The following is a 22,263-nucleotide window of genomic DNA, read 5'->3' on the forward strand; positions in this document are numbered from 1 at the left end:
CTAAATACTTGTACGTACAAATAGACAGTAAAATGTAATCTCAATTACAGTTTGACTATATTTAGGTGACAAATACATGTAAAGTAAAACTTTTTGATGCCATTGGTATAAGACAATTAATATTGACAGCATACAGTCAAGTTGTCTGCTGGTATTCATCAGGAAGCCCTTACCTGCATGTGTGGTGTCAGCTATTAGACAGTTTACAGAGGAAGGATTACTTTATAAAGGTTTTGAATGGCCCCATTTCAAACAATAAAAAATAATCACAAACACAAATTGTCTTACTGTATACATTTTTTATATGAAGTGTACAACATATATATCAAGCAGATCTGCATTTATGGCTAATTCAATTCAGTTTATTTTATACAGCAATAAATCATAAATATTATTTCATAGTACTGTTAATACCCAACTTAAAACACAACATTGCAACTGTTAATATATACATGTAGATGTACAAAACATATACTACTGAAAGAAAAATATTTTCAGTGTAGGTATCACACTAATGTGTTATTTTAGAGGTGGTTAATAACAGCTGGCTCCTCTGCTTCAGATCTTCACACAGCCTCATGTCTTGCAATGTCTCCCAAAGCCCTATAAACACAACACATGACAATAAATTACAAATTAGCTGTGCAAACAATGTGACCAAGCTGTAACTAGACTTGATTATAATATTAACAAAATGAGGATAACAGACCAGTAATGCCTTCTCCTATGGTACCGTTTTTACACGGTTCTTAAAATGATATTGCTAATGCTTACAAGCTAGCTACGGTGCTTTACAAAAACGTATACACATCTCGTTGTCTCATTATTTAAATAAATATGTTCACGGATTTGGTATTTATGAGAAGAAAAACAAGACTTACGGTGCAGTTCACGTTTTCGTCGAGCTGCATCTCTGACGGCTTCTGACGAACCACAGGCTTACCGCGGACCCGATGAAGCTGCTGTGTGCACCGAAGGAACTGCACCGGCTTTGAGCCTCACTTGGTTCTTGCTTCAGCATCTCATGTTGAACTGCATCATATCGCCGGGATGATAATCCTCCAGTGTAAAGTGAACGCGTTTTTCGAAGCAGATGCATTAGTATAGGCCCGTCACTTCATCCGCACAAACGCACCCATATACGGAAGATAGTACCGTTCTTTTTATTGTAAGTAAACCCGTGGACACGATGTCCTGACAGGCTGGAGTTTGTGCAGCCTCCATAAACACAATAATTTACCATGACGATGATCAATTGAAATTAAAAATAACTACCGAAACACACTAACTCACGACTGCTCCTACTGAATAGCAACAGAGCTAGGCGAACGACTCCCTCTCGTGACGTCATATGACGCGGTGTGGAAAAAAAAGTTGTTTTTGAGAGCGGTCAAGGAAACCGTCACTTTGTCTTCTAAATTTGTGCCCTTAGGTCTTGTAAAATATTTTCAAATGGTGCATTAACGGTTCGTATAGTATTTTCATTCACGAATATATGTTTATCTCAAATTTTTTTTAACCTGCAATATGCACTTTAATCCCGAAAAAAAAACAACTTTCCACTGCATTTCATTGCTGTCATTAAAGGACCTGCTGAGATCATTTCAGTAATCGTCTTGTTAACTCAGGTGAGAATGTTGACGAGCACAAGGCTGGAGATCATTATGTCAGGCTGATTGGGTTAGAATGGAATGACTTGACATGTTAAAAAGAGGGTGAGGCTTGAAATCATTGTTTTTCCATTGTTAACCATGGTGACCTGCAAAGAAGCGTGTGCAGCCATCATTGCATTGCATAAAAATGGCTTCACAGGCAAGGATATTGTGGCTACTAAGATTGCACCTAAATCAACATTTTTTTAGGATCATCAAGAACTTCAAGGAAAGAGGTTCAATTCTTGTTAAAAAGGCTTCAGGGCGTCCAAGAAAGTCCAGCAAGCGTCAGGATCGTCTCCTAAAGAGGATTCAGCTGCGGGATCGGAGTGCCACCAGTGCAGAGCTTGCTCAGGAATGGCAGCAGGCAGGTGTGAGCGCATCTGCACGCACCGTGAGGCCAAGACTTTTGGAAGAGGGCCTGGTGTCAAGAAGGGCAGCAAAGAAGCCACTTCTCTCCAAAAAAAACATCAGGGACAGATTGATCTTCTGCAAAAAGTATGGTGAATGGACTGCTGAGGACTGGGGCAAAGTCATATTCTCCGATGAAGCCTCTTTCTGATTGTTTGGGGCATCTGGAAAAAGGCTTGTCCGGAGAAGAAAAGATGAGCGCTACCATCAGTCCTGTGTCATGCCAACAGTAAAGCATCCTGAGACCATTCATGTGTGGGGTTGCTTCTCATCCAAGGGAGTGAGCTCACTCACAATTTTGCCCAAAAACACAGCCATGAATAAAGAATGGTACCAAAACACCCTCCAACAGCAACTTCTTCCAGCAATCCAACAACAGTTTGGTGAAGAACAATGCATTTTCCAGCACGATGGAGCACCGTGCCATAAGGCAAAAGTGATAACTAAGTGGCTCGGGGACCAAAACGTTGACATTTTGGGTCCATGGCCTGGAAACTCCCCAGATCTTAATCCCATTGAGAACTTGTGGTCAATCCTCAAGAGGCGGGTGGACAAACAAAAACCCAGTAATTCTGACAAACTCCAAGAAGTGATTATGAAAGAATGGGTTGCTATTGGTCAGGATTTGGCCCAGAAGTTGATTGAGAGCATGCCCAGTCGAATTTCAGAGGTCCTGAAAAAGAAGGGCCAACACTGCAAATACTGACTCTTTGCATAAATGTCATGTAATTGTCGATAAAAGCCTTTGAAGTGCTGGTAATTATATTTCAGTACATCACAGAAACAACTGAAACAAAGATTTAAAAGCAGTTTAGCAGCAAACTTTGTGAAAACTAATATTTGTGTCATTCTCAAAACTTTTGGCCACGACTGTAGATGTTAGAAAGCATGTAATGGTAGATACCAAATGCAACATGTTTGTACAACATTGTTTAAGCCTACCTGATCTCATGACGAAAACATACCTGTGGGAACTTTTTACATATCACTGCAGTTTCCAACAGAAATGAACACTAGAGGCTGTAAAACAGCGAACACTTGTAATAATGTTCGTACACAGTTATGATTACAGCTCCCATGTGTTTCGCTTTCCGGATGTAATGAGCTTGCTCAGTAGCTCAGCCGGCACGAGTTGGACTTAGAATGTGGAATCCTTGGGTATAAATCCTGTGGAACACATGAAAGATGAGAGATCAAAAAACCAGCTAAAACGACATGCTTGCAATTGCGTTTTTATGTCACATTCGATTTTGTTCATACTGTCGGGTAGGTTTAGGTGTAGTGCAGATGCTACGTTATTTTAAAATGTCATGGAGCATTTGAGTTACAGCCGCGCAATGTATGGGGGCAAATTGTATGGGGTTCCATTTGTGTTAAAAATGAGTCGACTGCTTTGTACTATACATTTGTCTTTGTCCTGTTCTGTTGTCCTTACTGTTGTCTTATTCTGTCATCCTTACTGTTGTGTTGTTCTGTCCTCCTTAATGTCATCTTATTCTGTTGTCCTTAATGTTGTCTTGTTCTCTTGTCCTTACTGTCATATTATTCTGTCCTCCTTAATGTCATCTTATTCTGTTGTCCTTACTGTTGTCTTATTCTGTCATCCTTACTGTTGTGTTGTTCTGTCCTCCTTAATGTCCTCTTATTCTGTTGTCCTTAATGTTGTCTTGTTCTTTTGTCCTTACTGTCATCTTATTCTGTTGTCCTTAATGTTGTCTTATTCTGTCGTCCTTATTGATGTGTTGTTCTGTCATCCCTAATATGATTTTATTTTTGTCATCTTATTCTGTCGTCCTTACAGTAAATCCTGACAGTACAGATGACAGGATAAAATGATTTTTTTTTGAGGAAGACATTTCAGGAATTATCTCCATATAGTGGACTTCTATGGTGCCCATGATCTTGAACTTCCAAAATGCAGTTTAAATGCAGCTTCAAAGGGCTGTAAACCATCCCAGCCGAGGAAGAAGGGTCTTATCTAGCAAATGATCGGTTATTTTCTGAAACATTTTTTTTGACAATTTATACACTTTTTAACCTCTCTTGCTCTGCTTGTCTAGCTCTGTGTGTACTCTGTGTATTCCGGTTAAATACAGTTAGGGTATGTCGAAAAACTCCTATCTCATTTTTTTTTTTCCTTCAACTTTAAAATCGTCCTACATCTCTGCAGAAGTGCCAACCCAGTGTGTACAAAGTGAACGGGTAAGGAGGGTCAAACGCCATTTACAAAAAAAGGTAAAACAGCGATGTAGGACGATTTTGAAGTTGGAGGAGAAAATAAGATCTGGACACCTGGAATTAGTTCATGCAGAGCTAGACAAGATGAACATTTGAGGTTAAACAGTATATAAATTCAGGAAAGAAAGACATGAACATCTTGGATGACAAGTAAATTATATGAACATATTTGTTCTGGAAGTGAACTTCTCCTTTAATGACAATAGAACAAGACCACAGTAAAGATGACAAAACAAAATGACAATAAGAAGACAGTAAAAATGACAAAGAAAAAGACGACAGGACAACAGATTAAGAGGACGTTTTGGCACAAATAGAACCCCATAAAATTGTGCGTGTGGAATTGTAAAATGCGTGTCAATGTCATGTATCTTTAGGTCCGTTTTGAATACCGAGACATTCTGTTGCTTTGACAAACCAGCCATCTAAATGTATTTCAAAGCAAGATCAGTTCAGAAATGTTCAGTGTTCAGGGTTAGCACTCAGCGGCAATGTGAGATCTGCAAATTTAGGCAAAAATGTGTCAGGTATATGTGAGGAAAACCTTCAGCTGGAGTGTTTGCCTAAAGCTGAAGCTGTAAGTTTTGTGTACTGTTATGCTTTTTACAGGTACTTTTAGGTTTAGAAAGTGTTATGTAATTTTATGTTTGTTCATTTGTATCCTTATTCAATTTAGTCAACCAATAGAAAGATGCTGATGTTCAGTTAAAGCTATTTGTTATTTTTGTTTTCGTTGCACACAGAAAGTATTCTCATAGCTTAATAACATTATGGTTGAACCACTGATGTCACACGGACTATTACTACTAACAATGTTCTTACTACCTTTCTGGGCCTTGAATGTGGTAGTTGCGTTGCTGTCTATGCAGGGTTTGAAAGCGCTTGGATTTCATCAAACATATTTTGTGTTCTGAAGATGAACGAAGGTCTTACAGGTTTGGAACGACATGAGGGTGACTAACATGCTAGGCAGAATGTCCAAGCTGCTGTTTTTCCCCATACATTAAAAACTAGTTTTCAGTAAATTACGACTTACATTTCAATCTGATCCTCACAGAAAGCTATCATATAGCTTTACAATTCAATGCACGAGTCAGATGATACTTGAGCTTGACAACCAATCCACCTCTTTTGTACAGAAAAAAGAACATAAACCTTCCTTAAAATATCTTCTTTTGTGTTCCACAGAAGAAAGAAAATCAAAGCGGTTGAATGACACGAGAGCAAGTAAATGCCAACAATTTCAGTTAAATTAGAAAAGAAACAACAACCCTATCACCACTGACACATACTGCTGTTCGTACTCTTATCTGCACTCAAGCCTGTTTTACAACATTAATATCACATCGTTTTTACCTTGATATGGTCTAAAAAAAGACCAGCTAATCAGATTTGACCCACATATGAGGTTGAACCTTAATTAGTCTGTCTCAGGAGATCACAGCAGCGTTTTTTAGTTTGTCTATAAGAAAGAGTTGTTAACAGTGCTAAAGTTTGTTCACATGTCAGTGCTTATTCAGAAAAACAGGATCACTTAGATCATCACTGCAGGTTCGTTCACAACACGATGAGATAAACCTGATGCGTATCCCTCCCTACTGTCATTCCATGGCATGTCCCACGTCTGACTGACAACTTGTGTATGTGTGTGTGTTTAGAGGTCATGTGCTACTGTAGCTACTGTAGGAGTGTGTGTGTGCTGAGGTAGGAGGGGCGTGCAGAGTAGAAACAAGCAGTGTTTCAGCATTTCTGACACACTTTGCACCGTCACTGCTGAAGCATTAGGCTGTATGACTCTTACTGTGGGACAGGAGCCAGAATGAGCCAACTACACCTGCTAGGACCATCTTGAAAATACACTTGAAGTTTGTCGTGCAAGCTCTAAACAGTCCGACATCATGGGGGGATCTCAAAGCAAGAAGGGCAATGAGACAAACTCCATAAAACAGAAGAGCATTAGCATGTAAGTTTGACTTGTGTATGATATTTTAATTTCACACGTTCTACGACTACAGTGTTATTGTGTCATGCGTAGTGTTTGCTAACACTTCCCGATGTACGTTGTGACAGCAAAGGTGTGGCCATCATGCTGGTGAAGTTTCTCCTGGATTGAAATGCATTTTGGAAACTGAAAGGGTTAAGAAGTGTCTTTTCACTGGTGGTTTTATATAAAACAGCATCAGACTTTTTAGAAATGTTTCAATTATTGTCTATGTAATTCAGTGCTTTGTGAAAAGCAAACCCCAGCTCTTGTGTAAATAACCCCACGCCTTTTACGTACACTGACAAGTTTCAGGCCTTTTTGCAGTCTAGCCTATTTGAACATCTTTTATTTAGTGAGAGTGCAATAATATGGCATGACGGAGTGGTTTTGGAAATTATCTTTGTTTATATTTTAAAGAGCATGCATAAACTTTATGACTGATTGCATAACCATCTGTAGCTGGTTGTAAAGGTGTACAAATGACACGTCAGCTGGTCATCTTGAAGGTTAGATTAAGTCTTTAACTCATACTGAATGTCAAGTTCCTTCCTTTGGTGAGCTCGATTTGACGTGGCATAATTTGTGTTTCTTATTTTCATATTCAAATGCACTGAAGATTCGTAGTGCAAGTCATAGTGCACTATACTAGACAATGTGTGGCATTAGTGGGAAATTCTCCTTATGTGACCCCTAGTTCATTGAGATTCTCGTTAATAAATTGCATTTGAATCTGAAAATCTGACACATGACGCATCTGATTAGGTCAAACTTGCGTGAATGTTTATGGCAAGGTTTTTATTCTGTGCAGTGCTTGTTGTACAAACACAGACCCTATAAATAGCTCTTCCATGCTGGTAGCACTTCTTAGAAGGACACTTTAATCAATGTTTCTATTTTCCCAGAGCGCAGGTCAAAATTGTCAGTCGTTGTTTATAACTGGGTCGTTTTGAAGTTAGTGATATTACAGTTTAAGTTTTAGAAAGACAGAATTGTCTGTTCAAACAAGCATTCCTTTCTTTTTAAGTGTATTGCTAGTGAGGAGGTCCTCTGATAAATGTTTGTTTTGTTTTGTGAGGGTCGAGGGGCGGAGGAATTGCTTGGGGTTTTGGGTCAGAGGGTCAGCGCTGAAATGATATTCTGCATTCATGCATGTGATTAAGGCTGTGTGTCTATGGACAATCACATACTTGTGTTGAGTTACTCTATTGTGATGGATTATGTCAAATAGATCGTAGATGCTTCCAAAAACTTTTATGAATTAAAAAGTACAAAATAAAGATGTTTATATATATATGCTATGATATTATATTATTTTATATAAACGCATGACCCTTAAATAAAAATCTGCTTGCATATACACTACCAGTCAAAAGTTTTGAACAGTAAGATATTTAATGTTTTTTAAAGAAGTCTCTTCTGCTTACAGTGAGGTAAAAATTATTTGATCCCCTGCTGATTTTGTACGTTTTCCCACTAACAAAGAAATGATCAGTCTATAATTTTAACGGTAGGTTTACTTTAACAGTGAGACACAGAATAACAACAAAAAATTCAGAAAAAATGCTTTTAAGTAAAAGTTATAATTTGCTTTGCATTTTAATGAGTGCAATACGTATTTGATCCCCTATCAATCTGCAAGATTTCTGGCTCCCAGGTCTCTTTTATACAGGTAATGAGCTGAGATTATAAGCACTCTTAACTCTTAAAGGGAGGGCTCCTAATCTCAGTTTGTTACCTGTTTAAGAGACACCTGTCCACAGAAGCAATCAATCAATCAGATTCCAAACTCTCCACCATGGCCAACACCAAAGAGCTGTCCAAGGATGTCAGGGACGAGACTGTAGACCTACACAAGGCTGGAATGGGCTACAAGACAATCGCCAAGCAGCTCGGTGAGAAGGTGACAAGAGTTGGTGTGATTATTTGCAAATGGAAGAAACACTAAATAACTGTCAATCTCCCTCGGTCTGGGGCTCCATGCAAGAACTTACCTTGTGGAGTTTCAATGAGCATGAGAACAATGAGGAATCAGCCCATAATTACACAGGGAGGATCTTGTCCATGATCTCAAGGCTGGGACCATAGTCACCAAGAAAACAATTGGTAACACACTACGCCATGAAGGACTGAAATCCTGCAGCGCTTGCAAGGTCCCCTACTCAAGAAAGCACATGTACAGGCTCGTCTGAAGTTTGCCAATGAACATCTGAATGATTCAGAGGAGAACTAGGTGAAAGTGTTGTGATCAGATGAGACCAAAATCGAGCTCTTTGGCATCAATTCAACTTGCTGTGTTTGGAGGAGGAATGCTGCCTATGTTCCTAAGAACACCATCCCCACTGTCAAACATGGAGGTGGAAACTATGCTTTCGGGGTGTTTTTCTGCTAATGCCGAGTTCAGACTGCACGATTTTCAAAGCAATCGCGTCACAGATGTTTTCACACTGCATAACTATCTGGGGTAGCATTCCGTCGCTGCTGTGTTCACACTGCACAATGGATCGGCAACAGGGGGTTTCACACTGCATGACTTTACAATAGGAAGAATCGCCGCCAACTTTATCCCGGTCCGCAAACTACGTCTCACAACCAAACACACACAGAAGTGACATGGAAACAACGCGAGGTCAGGCATGCAAGTTCTCACGTGAGACTGGGATTATTATAAAAAAAAATGGTAGCCCGCAAGAAGCTTGTCATATAAATTGCATGTGCACTCATTTGTAGCGAAAAGAAAATAAGCCGAAGCTATGCTTGTTGATATTGTGGTCTATACCTTCGTAACTCCTCCCCCACCTTCCCGCTGGCCCGGACGTTGCTGTCTCATTGGCTGTAGGTAATCGCCTATGTTATTTTCAGTCAGATCACCTTTCACACGGCATGATTTTGAATTGCCGACAGGTCCAGATATTTAGCATGCCAAATATCTCACGGGTGTCGGCGATTCTCTCAGATCGAGTCTTTGATCGTTCACACTGTGTGATTGTCACTCACGTGAACGAGCACCGATTTGCCTGTGATTTCGGGCATTTGTCAGCGATTTCTCAAAACCTGTCGGCGAGTCAAAATCGGGGCTAAAATCATGCAGTCTGAACTCGGCATAAGGGGACAAGACAACTGCACCGCATCAAAGGGATGATGGATGGGGCCATGTATCATCAAATCTTGGGTGAGAACCTCTTTCCCTCAGCCAGGGCATTGAAAATGGGTCGTGGATGGGTATTCCAGCATGACAATGACCCAAAACACATGGCCAAGGCAACAAAGGAGTGGCTCAAGAAAAAGCACATTAAGGTCCTGGAGTGGCCTAGCCAGTCTCCAGACCTTAAACCCATAGAAAATCTGTGGAGGGAGCTGAAGGTTTGAGTTGCCAAATGTCAGCCTCGAAACCTTAATGACTTGGAGAGGATCTGCAAAGAGGAGTGGGACAAAATCACTCCTGAGATGTGTGCAAACCTGGTGGCCAACTACAAGAAACAACCTCTGTGATTGCCAACAAGGGTTTTGCTAATTCATGTTTTGTGAAGGGGTCAAAAACTTTTTTTCACTCATTAAAATGCAAATTTGTTTTTAACTTTTTTTAAAATGCATTTTTTTGTTGTTGTCGTGGTTATTCTATTTCTATAAAATTATAGACGGATCGTTTCTTTGTCAGTGGGCAAACGTACAAAATCAGCAGGGGGTCAAATAATGTTTTCTCTCACTGTACCAAGCCTGCACTTAATTGATCCGAAGTACAGCAAACTCAGAACAATTTTGAAATACTTTTACTACTTAAAATAACTGTTTTCTATTTGAATATATTTTAAAATGTAATTTATTCTTGTGATCAAAGCAAAATTTTCAGCATCATTACTTCAGTCTTCAGTGTCATATGATCCTTCAGAAATCATTCTAATATGCTGATTTGCTGTTCAAGAAACATTTATAATAATTATTATTATTATTATTATTATCAATATCTAAAACGGTTGAGTCTTTTTTTTGGAGGATTCTTTCATGAATAGAAAGATCCAGAAAGATCCTTTTGTAACATTATACACTATACCATTCAAAAGCTTGAAGTCAGTATTTCTGAAGGATCACGTGACTGTAATGACGCTAAAAATACAGCTTTGAAATAAAAAAGGAAATAGAAAACAGTTATTTTAAATAGTAAAAATATTTCAAAAATTTACTGTTTTTGCTGTATAAATCAGGTTTGGTGAGCAAAAAAAAACTTACTGTTCAAAAACTTTTGCCTACTAGTGTTCCTCCAATTGACCAGCAGATGTGGCCAGTGTGCTGTCTTTTCAGCACCTTATTGATTCAAAGCTTTTGCTTAGACACTTTAACTTTTAAATGAGTAAACATTACCCATACTTTATTTAAATTCTTTGTGCTTTTTCAATCCTATACAATTCTAGCTAGTAGTAACTAATACTATGGATCTACATAAAATGAGGCAAATTATCTAAAAATCAAAAAAAAAAAATCTTAATACAAGAACTATTTTTTAAGATTCATTTTATCCATTAAACATACATACATTGATTGGAGTCTGAAGTTGATATAGCTGATAGTTGATATATGATTGAAGTTGATACAGTTCCCCTGATTGAATTCACTCATTGTAGTTTTATAAGTAGTTCAGTTTTTCACCACAAGGTGGCTCCGTGACTTTACTCTAACACCTCATGAGGGAAGAGGTTGGTTTTAGCTGCTATGCAGTGTTTACAGGCTTATAATTCTTTCATCTAGAGCAAACTCACTGCAAAATTTTATACAATTCAAAGGTCTTTGCTTCTTTATTACTTGATTAATATCATCCAACAGTTCGGCTAACCATTGAAAAGAATTTCAGTAATTCAAATTGTTTAATGTTCCTCTTATACTGGATATATAGTAGCAAACTGATCCTGTTTGATTGCAATCTAATTAAAATCTCACAATCTCCTGTATTAAACCAGGAGTAAACATTGAACTGTGTGTTTGTGGACTCATGTTGACATACACCATTACTCTGAAGGGAGTGGTTTTTCTCATGCGTGCTGTTTTTGGACAGCTGTTCTCGCCGTCTTGTGACTCCAGTAAAAATAACAATGATTATTGCTTGTCTACAAATAGACTGAATCTCTATATGCCTTTATATAGATTAAGTAACACAAAAAGCCTATCAGTATCAGAGGGGTGACTGTTGGCCATCATGTTCCAGTCTTTTCTGGAAATGTAAAGTGTTTGTTTAGCTGATTGAGCTATTTTTGGCTCCAGTTAGTAGACAATGGAGTGCAGCCGTGTGAAGATGTGTTGTTCTAGAGGCATGAGCTCTGTTCTGATACAAATGACCATAATACTGCTATTTCTCACATCAGTGAAGATTTGTTATGTAAGATGGCTCTGCTTCCTTATTTGCTTTAGTCCAGTTCTGGCTGCCTGTTATTATCACACCTCTCTTTTACACCTCTAACAATTCCTTTAATAGTCAGGAATTGCTTCTTAAAGGCATCCTTCCATATATGATACTTGTTTCAAATGTTCTCGAAACATATTTCAAATCCTGCAGTTGAATAATTTTGTGTTGATGCACACATGAAAACTAAGAGTATGTAGTCTTAGCTAATGCAATGAAGTCTCCCTAGTAGCAGATGTCATCATTCACACTCACCCAAGATTGGATGCTGGGAGCTTACGAGATCTCGTGCTGAGCCTGGCACTGAACACAGGAATATGATGCTCTGAAGGTTGTCTGAGAGTATCATTGTTATGATGTGTTAAGCTGGCTTGACATCACAAGTTCATAGGCCGTAGCAGCTGTGTCCAAAAAATAAAAGTATAGCCTGCACAAAAAATAGCAAGTGTTGATTAGTCAAATTCCCCTTAAAGGAGTAGTTCACTTCCAAAACAAAAATGTACAGATAATATACTCACCCCCTTGTCATCCAAGATGTTCATGTCTTTCTTTCTGAAGTCGTAAAGAAATTATAATGGACTTCTATGGTGCCCCCCAGTTTGAACTTTCAAAATGCAACTTAAATGCAGCTTCAAAGGGCTCTGAACGATCCCAGCCGAGAGAGAAGGGTCTTGTCTAGCAAAACGGTGTAAAAAATTACAGTTTATATACTTTTTAACCTTAAATGCTCATCTTGTCTAGCTCTGCGTGAACTTTGTGTATTCTGGTTCAAGACAGTTAGGGTATGTCGAAAAATGTTCTTCTCTTCAACTTCAAAATTGCCCTACATCGCTGTTTTACCTTTTTTGTAAAGGGTGTTTGATCTTCTTTGCATGTTCACTTTGTAAACACTGGGTCAGTACTGTAGCAATTTTGAAGTTGGAAGAGAAAATTAGATTTTTCGACATACTCTGTCATGAATCGGAATACACAGTGTTCACGCAGAGCTAGACGAGGTTAAATTTTTTTTTTTTTAGAAAATAACTGATCGTTTCGCTAGATAGGACACTTTTTTCTCGGCTGGGATCGTTTAGAGCCTTTTGAAGCTGCATTTAAACTGCATTTTGGAAGTTTAAACTCGGGGGCACCATAGAAGTCCATTATATGGAGAGAAATCATGAAATGTTTTCCTCAAAAAACATCATTTCCTTACGAATGAAGACAGAAAAACATGAACATCTTGGATGACAAGGGGGGTGGGGGGGAGTACATTATCTCTAAATTTTTGTTCTGTAAGTGAACTACTCCTTTAAAAGGATAGTTCACCCAAAAATGAAAATTCTGTTATTAATTACTCACCCTCATGTTGTTGCAAACCCGTTAGACCTTCGTTCATCTACATAACACAAATTAAGATATTTTTGATGAAATCTGAGAGCTTTCTGACCCTGCAAAGCAACTGATATGTTCAAGACCCAGAAAGGTAGTAAGGACATAATTAAAATAGTCCATGTGACATGTGGTGCTGCCGTAATTTTATGAAGCTACGAGAATACTTTTTTGTGTGCAAAGAAAAAAAATGACGTGTTGTACTTTCATGAACGTGCGTCAAAGTCTGACACGAAAGAGAAGAAATTGTTGAACAAAGTTGTTGTTTTTGTTTTCTTTCTGCACAAAAAGTATTCTTGTAGCTTCATAAAATTACAGTTGAACCACTGATGTCACATGGACACAATCTTGGCTTTCAAGCATGTTATCAAGATTTCAAAATGCTACTTTTGGGTTTGGTGGAAGTGGCTTTCAAAAAGCAGAGCTTCAATGTAAACAAATGTAAAACTCACTATACCTTCATTTTCTAAATTAGTGCCTTGTGCCGCCCAGGTTACACCCAGAACCCAGAACAAACTGATTGAAATTCCTCACATTTTTTATCTTTCTCCTTTGTGACAAACAGGGGAATTTTGTCTTTCCTTAAGCTCCAATCATGGTGGTTCAGTCACAGGCTGTTGGGTGGATCTAAACACAGAGCTTCAACGACTTCAATCTGTTCAATTCTCCAAATGTGGAATCTGTAATTAGAAGCACAGATGCACACTCCCTAAAGACATTTCCCTTGAACCCAAAATTATCTGAGAAACCATCATATTAAGGTCTGTTTGGGTTGCTCAGCATCTTATTACTGGAAAAAGACGTGTGCCCAGTCATTGTTTTGGGGGAAGAGAGGAACGTTTCTTTTTTTGAGAAGCCTGTTTTGTCTTTTGTGTTGTGTGTTTTCTTTTATTCCGGCTTCTGTGGCGTCTCTTGCCAAGTTTTCCACGTGTGTTTGAAATGTGAGACCTCCTCGTGCAGTTCTCCTCAACTTGCATAATGGAATCTTAGCCTCACATCCTGAGCATGTGGTATTAAAACCTCAGAAAACACTCCATAATGTATACGGGTGGTCTTTTATTTCCATTAATAAAAAAATCTTCATATAAATATCAGATACTCATTTACATACGACTGTACAGTTGAGTTCAAAAGTTTATATAGACCTTAAAGAATCTGCAAAATGTTAATTACTTTACCAAAATAAAAGGGATCATACAAAATGGGTGTTTTTTATTAGGTACTGACCTGAATAAGATATTTCACATGAAAGATATGACATATAGTCCACAAAAGAAAATAAATTGAATTTATAAAAATTACCCTGTTCAAAAGTTTACATACACTTGATTCTTAATACTGTGTTGTTACCTGAATAAACCACAGCTGTGTTTGTGTGTGTTTAGTGATGTTCAAGCATCCCTTGTTTGTCCTTAACCTGCCATATGTTCTTCAGAAAAATCCTTCAGGTCCCACAAATTCTTTGGTTTTTCAGCATTTTTGTGTATTTGAACCCTTTCCAACAATGATTGTATGATTTTGAGATCCATCTTTTCACACTGAGGACAACTGAGAGACTCATATGCAACTATTACTGAAGGTTCAAATGCTCACTGATGCTCTAGAAGGAAAAACAATGCATTATGAGCTGGGGGTGAAAACATTTGAAAAGAATGAAGATGTGTACATTTTTCTTATTTTGCCTAAATATCATATTTTTTTTAATTTAGTACTGCCCTTCAGAAGCTACAGAAGATACTTACATGTTTCCCAGAAGACCAATTAAATAAATGTACCCTTATCTTCAAATTTGTTTCCTTCTGAAGCATCTGTGAGTGTTTGAACTTGCATGCGAGTCCCTCAGCTGTCCTCAGCATGAAAAGATGGATCTCAAAATCATACATTGTTGGAAAGGGTTCATATACACAAAAATGCTAAAAAACCAAAGAATCTGTGAGACCTGAAGGATTTTTCTGAAGAACAGCAGGCAGTTTAACTGTTCAGGACAAACAAGGGACTCTGAACAACTGTCACTAAGCAAACAAACAAACAAAAAACACAGCTGTGGATCATTCAGGTAAAAACACGGTATTAAGAATCAAGTGTATGAAAACTTTTAAACAGGGTCATTTTTATAAATTCAACTATTATTTTCTTCTGTGGACTATATGTGATCTATCATGTTAAATATCTTATTCAGGTCAGTACTAAATAAAAAATATGCATTTTGTATGTTCCCTTTTATTTTGGTAAAATAATTAGCATTTTTCAGATTCTGCAAGGTGTATGTAAATGTTCGACCTCATCTGTAAGTAACATGGTTCTAAAAAAAATAAGCCTCGAAAGAAGATGAGTTCATCTTACGATTAGCATTAGCGAGCAGTCTTCCTCTTCTTTCTGTGTCTAACAGAATGAATTCAGCTTGAAATATCTGCAGACCTCTGATGTGGAATGACCCATCTTCTCCATGGAGATCAGTTATGTAACTTACCCCGAGCCTTCAAGAGACATCTGCTTTACACGGTCTATAAAAGATTTGAGTTGGGTATCTTTGCACTCACACTAACATTGTTTAGGACATTTTGTCAAAGCTCAGTCACAGAACTGTTGCTCTGGTTGTGTAGGTAGACTTTGTGATGGCAACGACCAGCAACACGGCCTGACTGGGGTTGTATTTTTAGAGCGTTGACAGTGATCAAAGGATGTGGTTGTGGTGCAGAATGAAGATACTTGGTGCAGTATCCATCAACAAAATCCTTAAGCACTCTATCATCCTGATTAAGATTATGCAATGTGCACACCGAGAGTACTTAGGCCGTGTTATAAGCCTTTGTGTTTTATTTTTCAAGGCAAGCTCATTACTTAGTTTTGTATAGATATACTGTAGAGATCTTTGTGGTCGTTGTTCCCATTGGAAAAGGATGTTGGTTTGAGTACAAATTAGTCATGGGAGCGCTGACATCCCTGGGCGATCTGCTAAGGCATTCCAAACAGGTAACAATGTGAAAGGACAAGTAAGAGAACAGGTTTTCCTGGTTGTGAGCTAAAGCTCAAGGCTAGAGATGGTTAATGAAAAAAAGACAGAGGAGGAGCTCAGCCCTGCATTCCACAGTCTCCCTACCGAAACCACGGAGCCCCCCTCTCCCTTCTCTTCAGCCTCGGTTTGTGTTCCCTTCTTCTGCTTTTCATGAGAGAGGCAGTTCTGCTTGGGGAGGAAGCTACCATTCCTACACCACAGGGGATGCCGAATCAGCTGGACCAGAGATACAGGCACTCTCTATTCTCCTCCCCCCATTAGTTTCCTCTCAATAGTCTGATCCTGAAAAGGAGGGGTGGACGGGGGAGTTATCTGGCAGCCAGCTGATCTTTGCTGTGGTATTCTGCGAGGGAAAGAAGGAGACTGCGAACTCTTTGCTACTCAGCTGCACCGAAATAGAGGAAGCCGCGAGAGAACATAAACAGTCGCGTGAGAGGAAGGAAGCAGCTAGACTTTTAAGACCAAAACATGAAGCTCGGCTTCAAGACCACGTGAAGCATCGCCTGCCACTGAGAAAAAAACATCTGAGAAAAAGCGCAAGGGGAGACTGACTCACTTGTTTGGATTCGCCCACAAGGTGTTCCTTTAGACGCTTGGCGTGTCACCAGCAAGAGGTCAAAGATGTCTTGGCTGTCACCAGTGCAGTGGGCCAAATGGACCTGGTCGGCCGTCAGAGGAGGAGGCGAGGAAGAAGGTGAGACTGATTTGGGGATGGACGACGAAGACCTCACGGAAGAGGGACGAGAGGCTACGCCAAGAGATCAAGAGGACGACGAAAGGTCTCATGGCTGCAGGCAAGTCTAGAACCTCGTGAACGTCATAGAGGATGTGTTTTACGGAGGGATATAAAGTTTTTAATAAAGGAAGTGTGGGATAAGTGTTGCTTTTTAAAATCAAGTCCTTACCTTGAAACAGGTCTGAGATCAAGCAGTGGAGGCCAACATCCAGAGCCACCTGTTTGAGTCAAATGATGGTGTTAACTGTTGTGAACGCTGTGCAGACAGCCACATGGATCAAAGCATTCAGAGATCAGAGGCTCTGAATGTCGATGTCTGTTGGTGCTCAAGTCTCGATTGGGGAAAGTGGCGTGTACACATGTTTGTTCATCTCTATGTGTGTTCTTGGTCTGTTTGTGGGTGTTTTCAACTTCACTGGGGGATTTCCTTAGGAAGTGTGCATGGCTTAGGGTCTAGCTGTTAGTCTAATGTGTCCCTGAGCTCAGATAAAGATCAGAATTCAACCGTTCTCCTCTCCCAACCCCCCAATTGTGACACGGCTAATTTCCTTGCCCACAGATAACGCTGTCTTTCCAAGCACTGTTTTCTTTTGTTAAACTCTGCTTCATTATTAGTTGATGCTGTGACTAGCATTAATGTTGCTATTGCTTATACTTAGGGTTGAAGATTTCAAAAAACCACTTTGGTGTTTAACTTTTTAAGCTTAACCCTAAAATTATTTTTTTTTTACTTGAATGCAAAAATGTAGTATATCTCTAGTTCATATGTGTCATCTAGGCAAAAAGTTGTTTTGGTTTGTTTTCCCTAAGCCGTGCTGTTGACATCCTGTCTATGTGCTGTTGTTGAGCCGTCTGCTAACATTCCTTTCCTGGAAGAATCTTTTCTTTTCTTAACGCCTAGAGACTGCTGCAAATTAATCACTACATGGATCTGAACAATGGCCCAAAAGAGTGGCAGGATCATGAAAGTTGTAAATATACTTAGAAAAACACACAGTAAGCCACCCACACATTCTGTAGAGAGCTACTCATTTCTATGGAGCTCAGTGTGAGTCAGTACAAGCAGCATGAGTTGTGCAGGGAGGGATTTTATGAAAAACACAACGATTCAGTGGTTTGGGCTTACACTCTTAAAAATAAAGGTTCTTTACTGGCATCAATGGTTCCAAGAAGAACTTTGAACATCTATGGAAACTTTCAAATGCAGAAAAGGTTCTTTCGATTTTTTAAAATGGTTCTTTTAAGAACTGTTCACTGAAAGGTTCTTTGGGGAGCCAAAAATGGTTCTTCTATGGCATCACTGCAAAAACACCCCTTTGGAGTCTTTATTTTTAAGAGTGTATGGGAACAGCAGAATGAAATCGATATTGTCGCTAAACTTTTATTGTCACTAAACCTGTTAATGGCACAAGTTCCTCTGTGTTCTTTTCTGTCGGGTTTGTTTGCTGGACTAATAATCATTACTTCCCTAACGGTATTATGCGACTGCAGGTGGCCTAGTGCAACAAGACCGGGCAGTTCTCCCAGACTTGGGAACCGATTTTGCACACTCGCGCACACACACACACACACACACTAAATTAACAATTCTTCCCTTTCAGCTCAGGCTCATGAGCATTATGCTCTGTTGCGAGTGTGAAAAGGATAGTTCACCCAAAAATTAAAATGTTGTCTGCATGTCTACAAAAGAAGAAATTTTAGGGAACTGTAGTGTTTTTTCCTATTTAATTACAATGAATGGATTCTAAGAGGTCATATGTGACCCTGGACCACAAAACCAGTCTTAAGTCGCTGGGGTTTATTTGTAGCAATAGCCAAAAATACATTGTAAAGGTCAAAATTATTGATTTTTCTTTTATGTCAAAAATCATTAGGAAATTAAGTAAAGATCATGTTACATTAAGATTTTTTGTAAAATTCCTACTGTAAACCTATCAAAATGTAATTTTTGATTAGTAATATGCATTGTTAAGAACTTAATTTGGACAACTTTAAAGGTGATTTTCTCAGTATTTTGATTTTTTTGCACCCTCAGATTCCAGATTTTCAAATAGATGTATCTCGGCCAAATACTGTCCTATCCTAACAAACCACACATCAATAGAAAGCTTATTTATTGAGCTTTCATATGATGTATATATCTCAGTTTTGTAAAATTTAACCTTATGACTGGTTTTGTGGTCCAGGGTCACATATGTTAAAGGGTTAGTTCACCCAAAAATAAAAATTCGGTCATTAATTACTAACCCTCATGTTGTTTCAAACCTGTAAAACCTTCATTCATCTTCATAACACAAATTAAGATATTTTCGATGAAATCTGAGAGCTTTCTGACCCTGTATGGACAACAATACAACTGACACGTTCAAGGCCAAGAAAGTTAGTAAGGACATCAATAACATAGTCAATAGGACTTTTTTGTGTCACATGGACTATTTTGTCAATGTTCTTGGTACCTTGTTGCGCACAAATTTATTCTCGTAGCTTTATAAAAATTATGATTGAATCACTAATGTCACACGGACTATTTTTTGTCACATGGATGATTTTGTTGATGTTCTTGGTACCTTTTTGCGCACAAATGTATTCTCGTAGCTTCAAAAAATTACGATTGAACCACTGATGTCACATGAACTATTTTTTGTTACATGGACTATTTTGTGTCACATGGACTATTTTGGTGATGTTCTTAGTACCTTTTGGCACACAAAAGTATTCTCGTAGCTTTATAAAGTTCTGAGTGAACCACTGATGTCACATGGACAATTTTGTGTCACTATTTTGTTAATTTTCTTGGTACCTTTTTATGCACAAAAGTATTCTCGTAGCTTTATAAAATTACAATTGAATCATTTATGTCACAGACTATTTTGTGTCACATGGACTATTTTGTCGATACTCTTGGTACCTTTCTACGTACAAATGTATTCACGTAGCTTTATAAATTTACGATTGAATCACTGATGTCACATGGACTATTTCATTGATGTCCTTACTATCTTTCTGGGCCTTGAACATGTCAGTTGCGTTGCTGTGCATACAGGGTCAGAAAGCTGATATTTTCATTGGAAATATCTTAATTTGTGTTACAAAGATGAATGAAGGCCTTACAGGTTTGGAACGACATGAGGGTGAGTAACTAATGACAGAATTTTCATTTTTGGGTGAACTATTCCTTTAAAAGTTGAAATTTAGGTCACTATTTCCTTCACATAAAAAGCACATGGGCGATCTGGTCTGCTTTTGTGACACTTTTGTGACTTTCGGAAACTTGACAGCCTAATTGCATAATGGTTCTTTTGTTTTTCATTGAAGAAATAAGGTCATATGGGTTTGAAAGAACATGTGGACAAATAAGTAATTTTCCAGGATCACTTTAATTTTGGGGAATTAAAGTTCTTCAGTGTCACAACACATATGAGCACATAAAATCATCAAAACAGACCTGATGAACCACAAAATGCACAAACTATTGGTGTCACAGCTGGGATACATTGTTATTATTTAATGAGGACATGATGTGCTCAGTTTCGTTTCACCCAAGGCTAAGCCTTTCCACAAGATGTTTTATTAAATATTGATGTCAACTGATGATCTGATGAGTTTGTATGTTTTATACTGATCACTCCTGATCAGCATTATCCATCTGATTTAAATCAAACCATAGCAATGTCTTTTTATCAACACAGTACAGATTAAAGATGTGTACTAACCACAGAGTTTCTCTTCATTTTCCATCAGTTCGGATTCAGAGGGTCAATTTGAGACTCCTGAAGCTGAGACGCCTGTCCATCAGCCATATAAAGAACCATCAATGCTGGATCAACCAATCACAGAGAGCACAGGTAAAAGAAGATATCCTACACCACATGTTAACTTAGAGCCATAGATACAGACAGTAGATGCAACAGAGCACCTGTCACTGCATGTGCCTCTATTCCTCTCATGCAATGTGATGTTGCCATAGCAACAAGAGGAAAGTATGTCTCTATGTGGTTTTGTGTGTGTATGTACTTGTGTGCGTGTGATCATTATCACTTGTAAGAAATATATTACAGGTAGCGTTTCTTGTCATTCCTAAGTAGTGTTGGGAACATGGACATAGTGGAGCAGGCACATTATATATATTATATTTGTAGTGTAATTTGTACTTTATCTAATCAATCAGCTTGGATAATGAATATTAATTAGATAGCAATGTTAGTGCACCTGATTTGCTGGAAGGCAAGTAAATGGGCAAAGATGTACTACATGTGACCCTGGACCACAAAACCAATCATTAGGGTCAATTGTTCGAAATTAAGATTTTTACATCATCTGAAAGCTTTCCATTGATGCATGGTTTGTAAGGATAGGACAATATTTGACTGAGATACTACTATTTGAAAATCTGCAATCTAAGGGTGCAAAAAAAAAAAAATAATAATATGCAAATTCGCCTTTAACGTTGTCCAAACGAAGTTATTAGCAATGCATATTACTAATCAAACATTAAGTTTTGATATATTTAGTAGGAAATTTACCAAATATATTCATGGAACATGATCTTTATTTAATATCCTAAGGATTTTTGGCATAAAATTTTTGCTATAGCTACATATATATCCGTGTTACTTAAGACTGGTTTTGTGGTTCAGGGTCACATATTTAATTTGATTTATCATTTCATTTATTTAAATAATCAATCAAAACAAAGAAATTTTTTAGCATCGCTTTGACTGAATCATTAAACAGGACTGTTTCAAAAGAACAATTTGTTTGGGCACCATTCATAACACCTGGTTGTCTTCTACAATAAAAGCTAGATTTTGACATGCACATAGATTCATATTCCAGTTCCTTATCCAGAACAGCTTATTCTACTTAAAAACTTGCATTGTTTTCTTAAAATTTTCCTCTCTGCCATCAGACACGTGTCCAAATCCAAGGGAGTGTACCATATCACTAACTCAAACCATCTGCACTTCCCCAGCCTTTTTGAGGAATTTATCTGCCCATTAAAATCTCATAAACGCTCTAAAATTTGACTTGTCACTACCGTTGAGCATATACATGAAAACACATGCGTCTTACTATTGTTTTCCATCTAAAATCTTATTTTAGTCTCTGGGTGGATCTACGATGAGTTTCTATGGTCTATCATCCATGCATTTTGAGCTCAGCCTGATTTGAAACAGCGCAGACAGTATTAGTTACGTTTTTGTAATTGAGTGGAGGAGGTTTTGAGGTTGGAAAATAGGGGTTTGGGTAAAGAGAGGCCCCTGACCCAGTGTGGGAAAAGCGCACAGCTTGGAATTCAGGAGTTTGGAAATGAACAAAAGCGCCCCGCTCCTCTCAGAGCAAGTTTATCAATGGACAAGGTCAAAGGCTCACAGCAAAGCACATCATGTGATGTAGTTCTTTGCTCTAAATGCCACACACAGACACTCTTCGACACACATTTGCACTCATTGAAACTGAGCTAGGCTT

At 38.3% G+C, this 22,263-nt stretch overlaps 1 protein-coding gene across 4 annotated transcripts in view; it reads left to right on the plus strand.

The window, feature by feature from the left end:
• tacc1 (transforming, acidic coiled-coil containing protein 1) overlaps positions 1-22,263 on the plus strand; it is a 42,930-nt gene that overhangs the window by 5,627 nt on the left and 15,040 nt on the right. The window contains exons 1-2 of one of the 4 annotated variants that reach the window (XM_073829043.1): positions 6,081-6,264; positions 20,536-20,639. In XM_073829043.1, coding sequence (XP_073685144.1) covers positions 6,200-6,264; positions 20,536-20,639 — 169 coding nt within the window. In that variant the 5' untranslated portion in view covers positions 6,081-6,199. Of the gene's footprint in view, positions 1-6,080; positions 6,265-16,255; positions 16,853-20,535; positions 20,640-22,263 lie in introns of those variants that run through there. The other 3 variants (XM_073829041.1, XM_073829042.1, XM_073829044.1) reach the window with 3 other exon arrangements.

Source organism: Garra rufa, chromosome 23 (genome assembly GCF_049309525.1).
Source record: "Garra rufa chromosome 23, GarRuf1.0, whole genome shotgun sequence".
In the NCBI taxonomy this organism is placed as follows: Eukaryota; Metazoa; Chordata; class Actinopteri; order Cypriniformes; family Cyprinidae; genus Garra; species Garra rufa.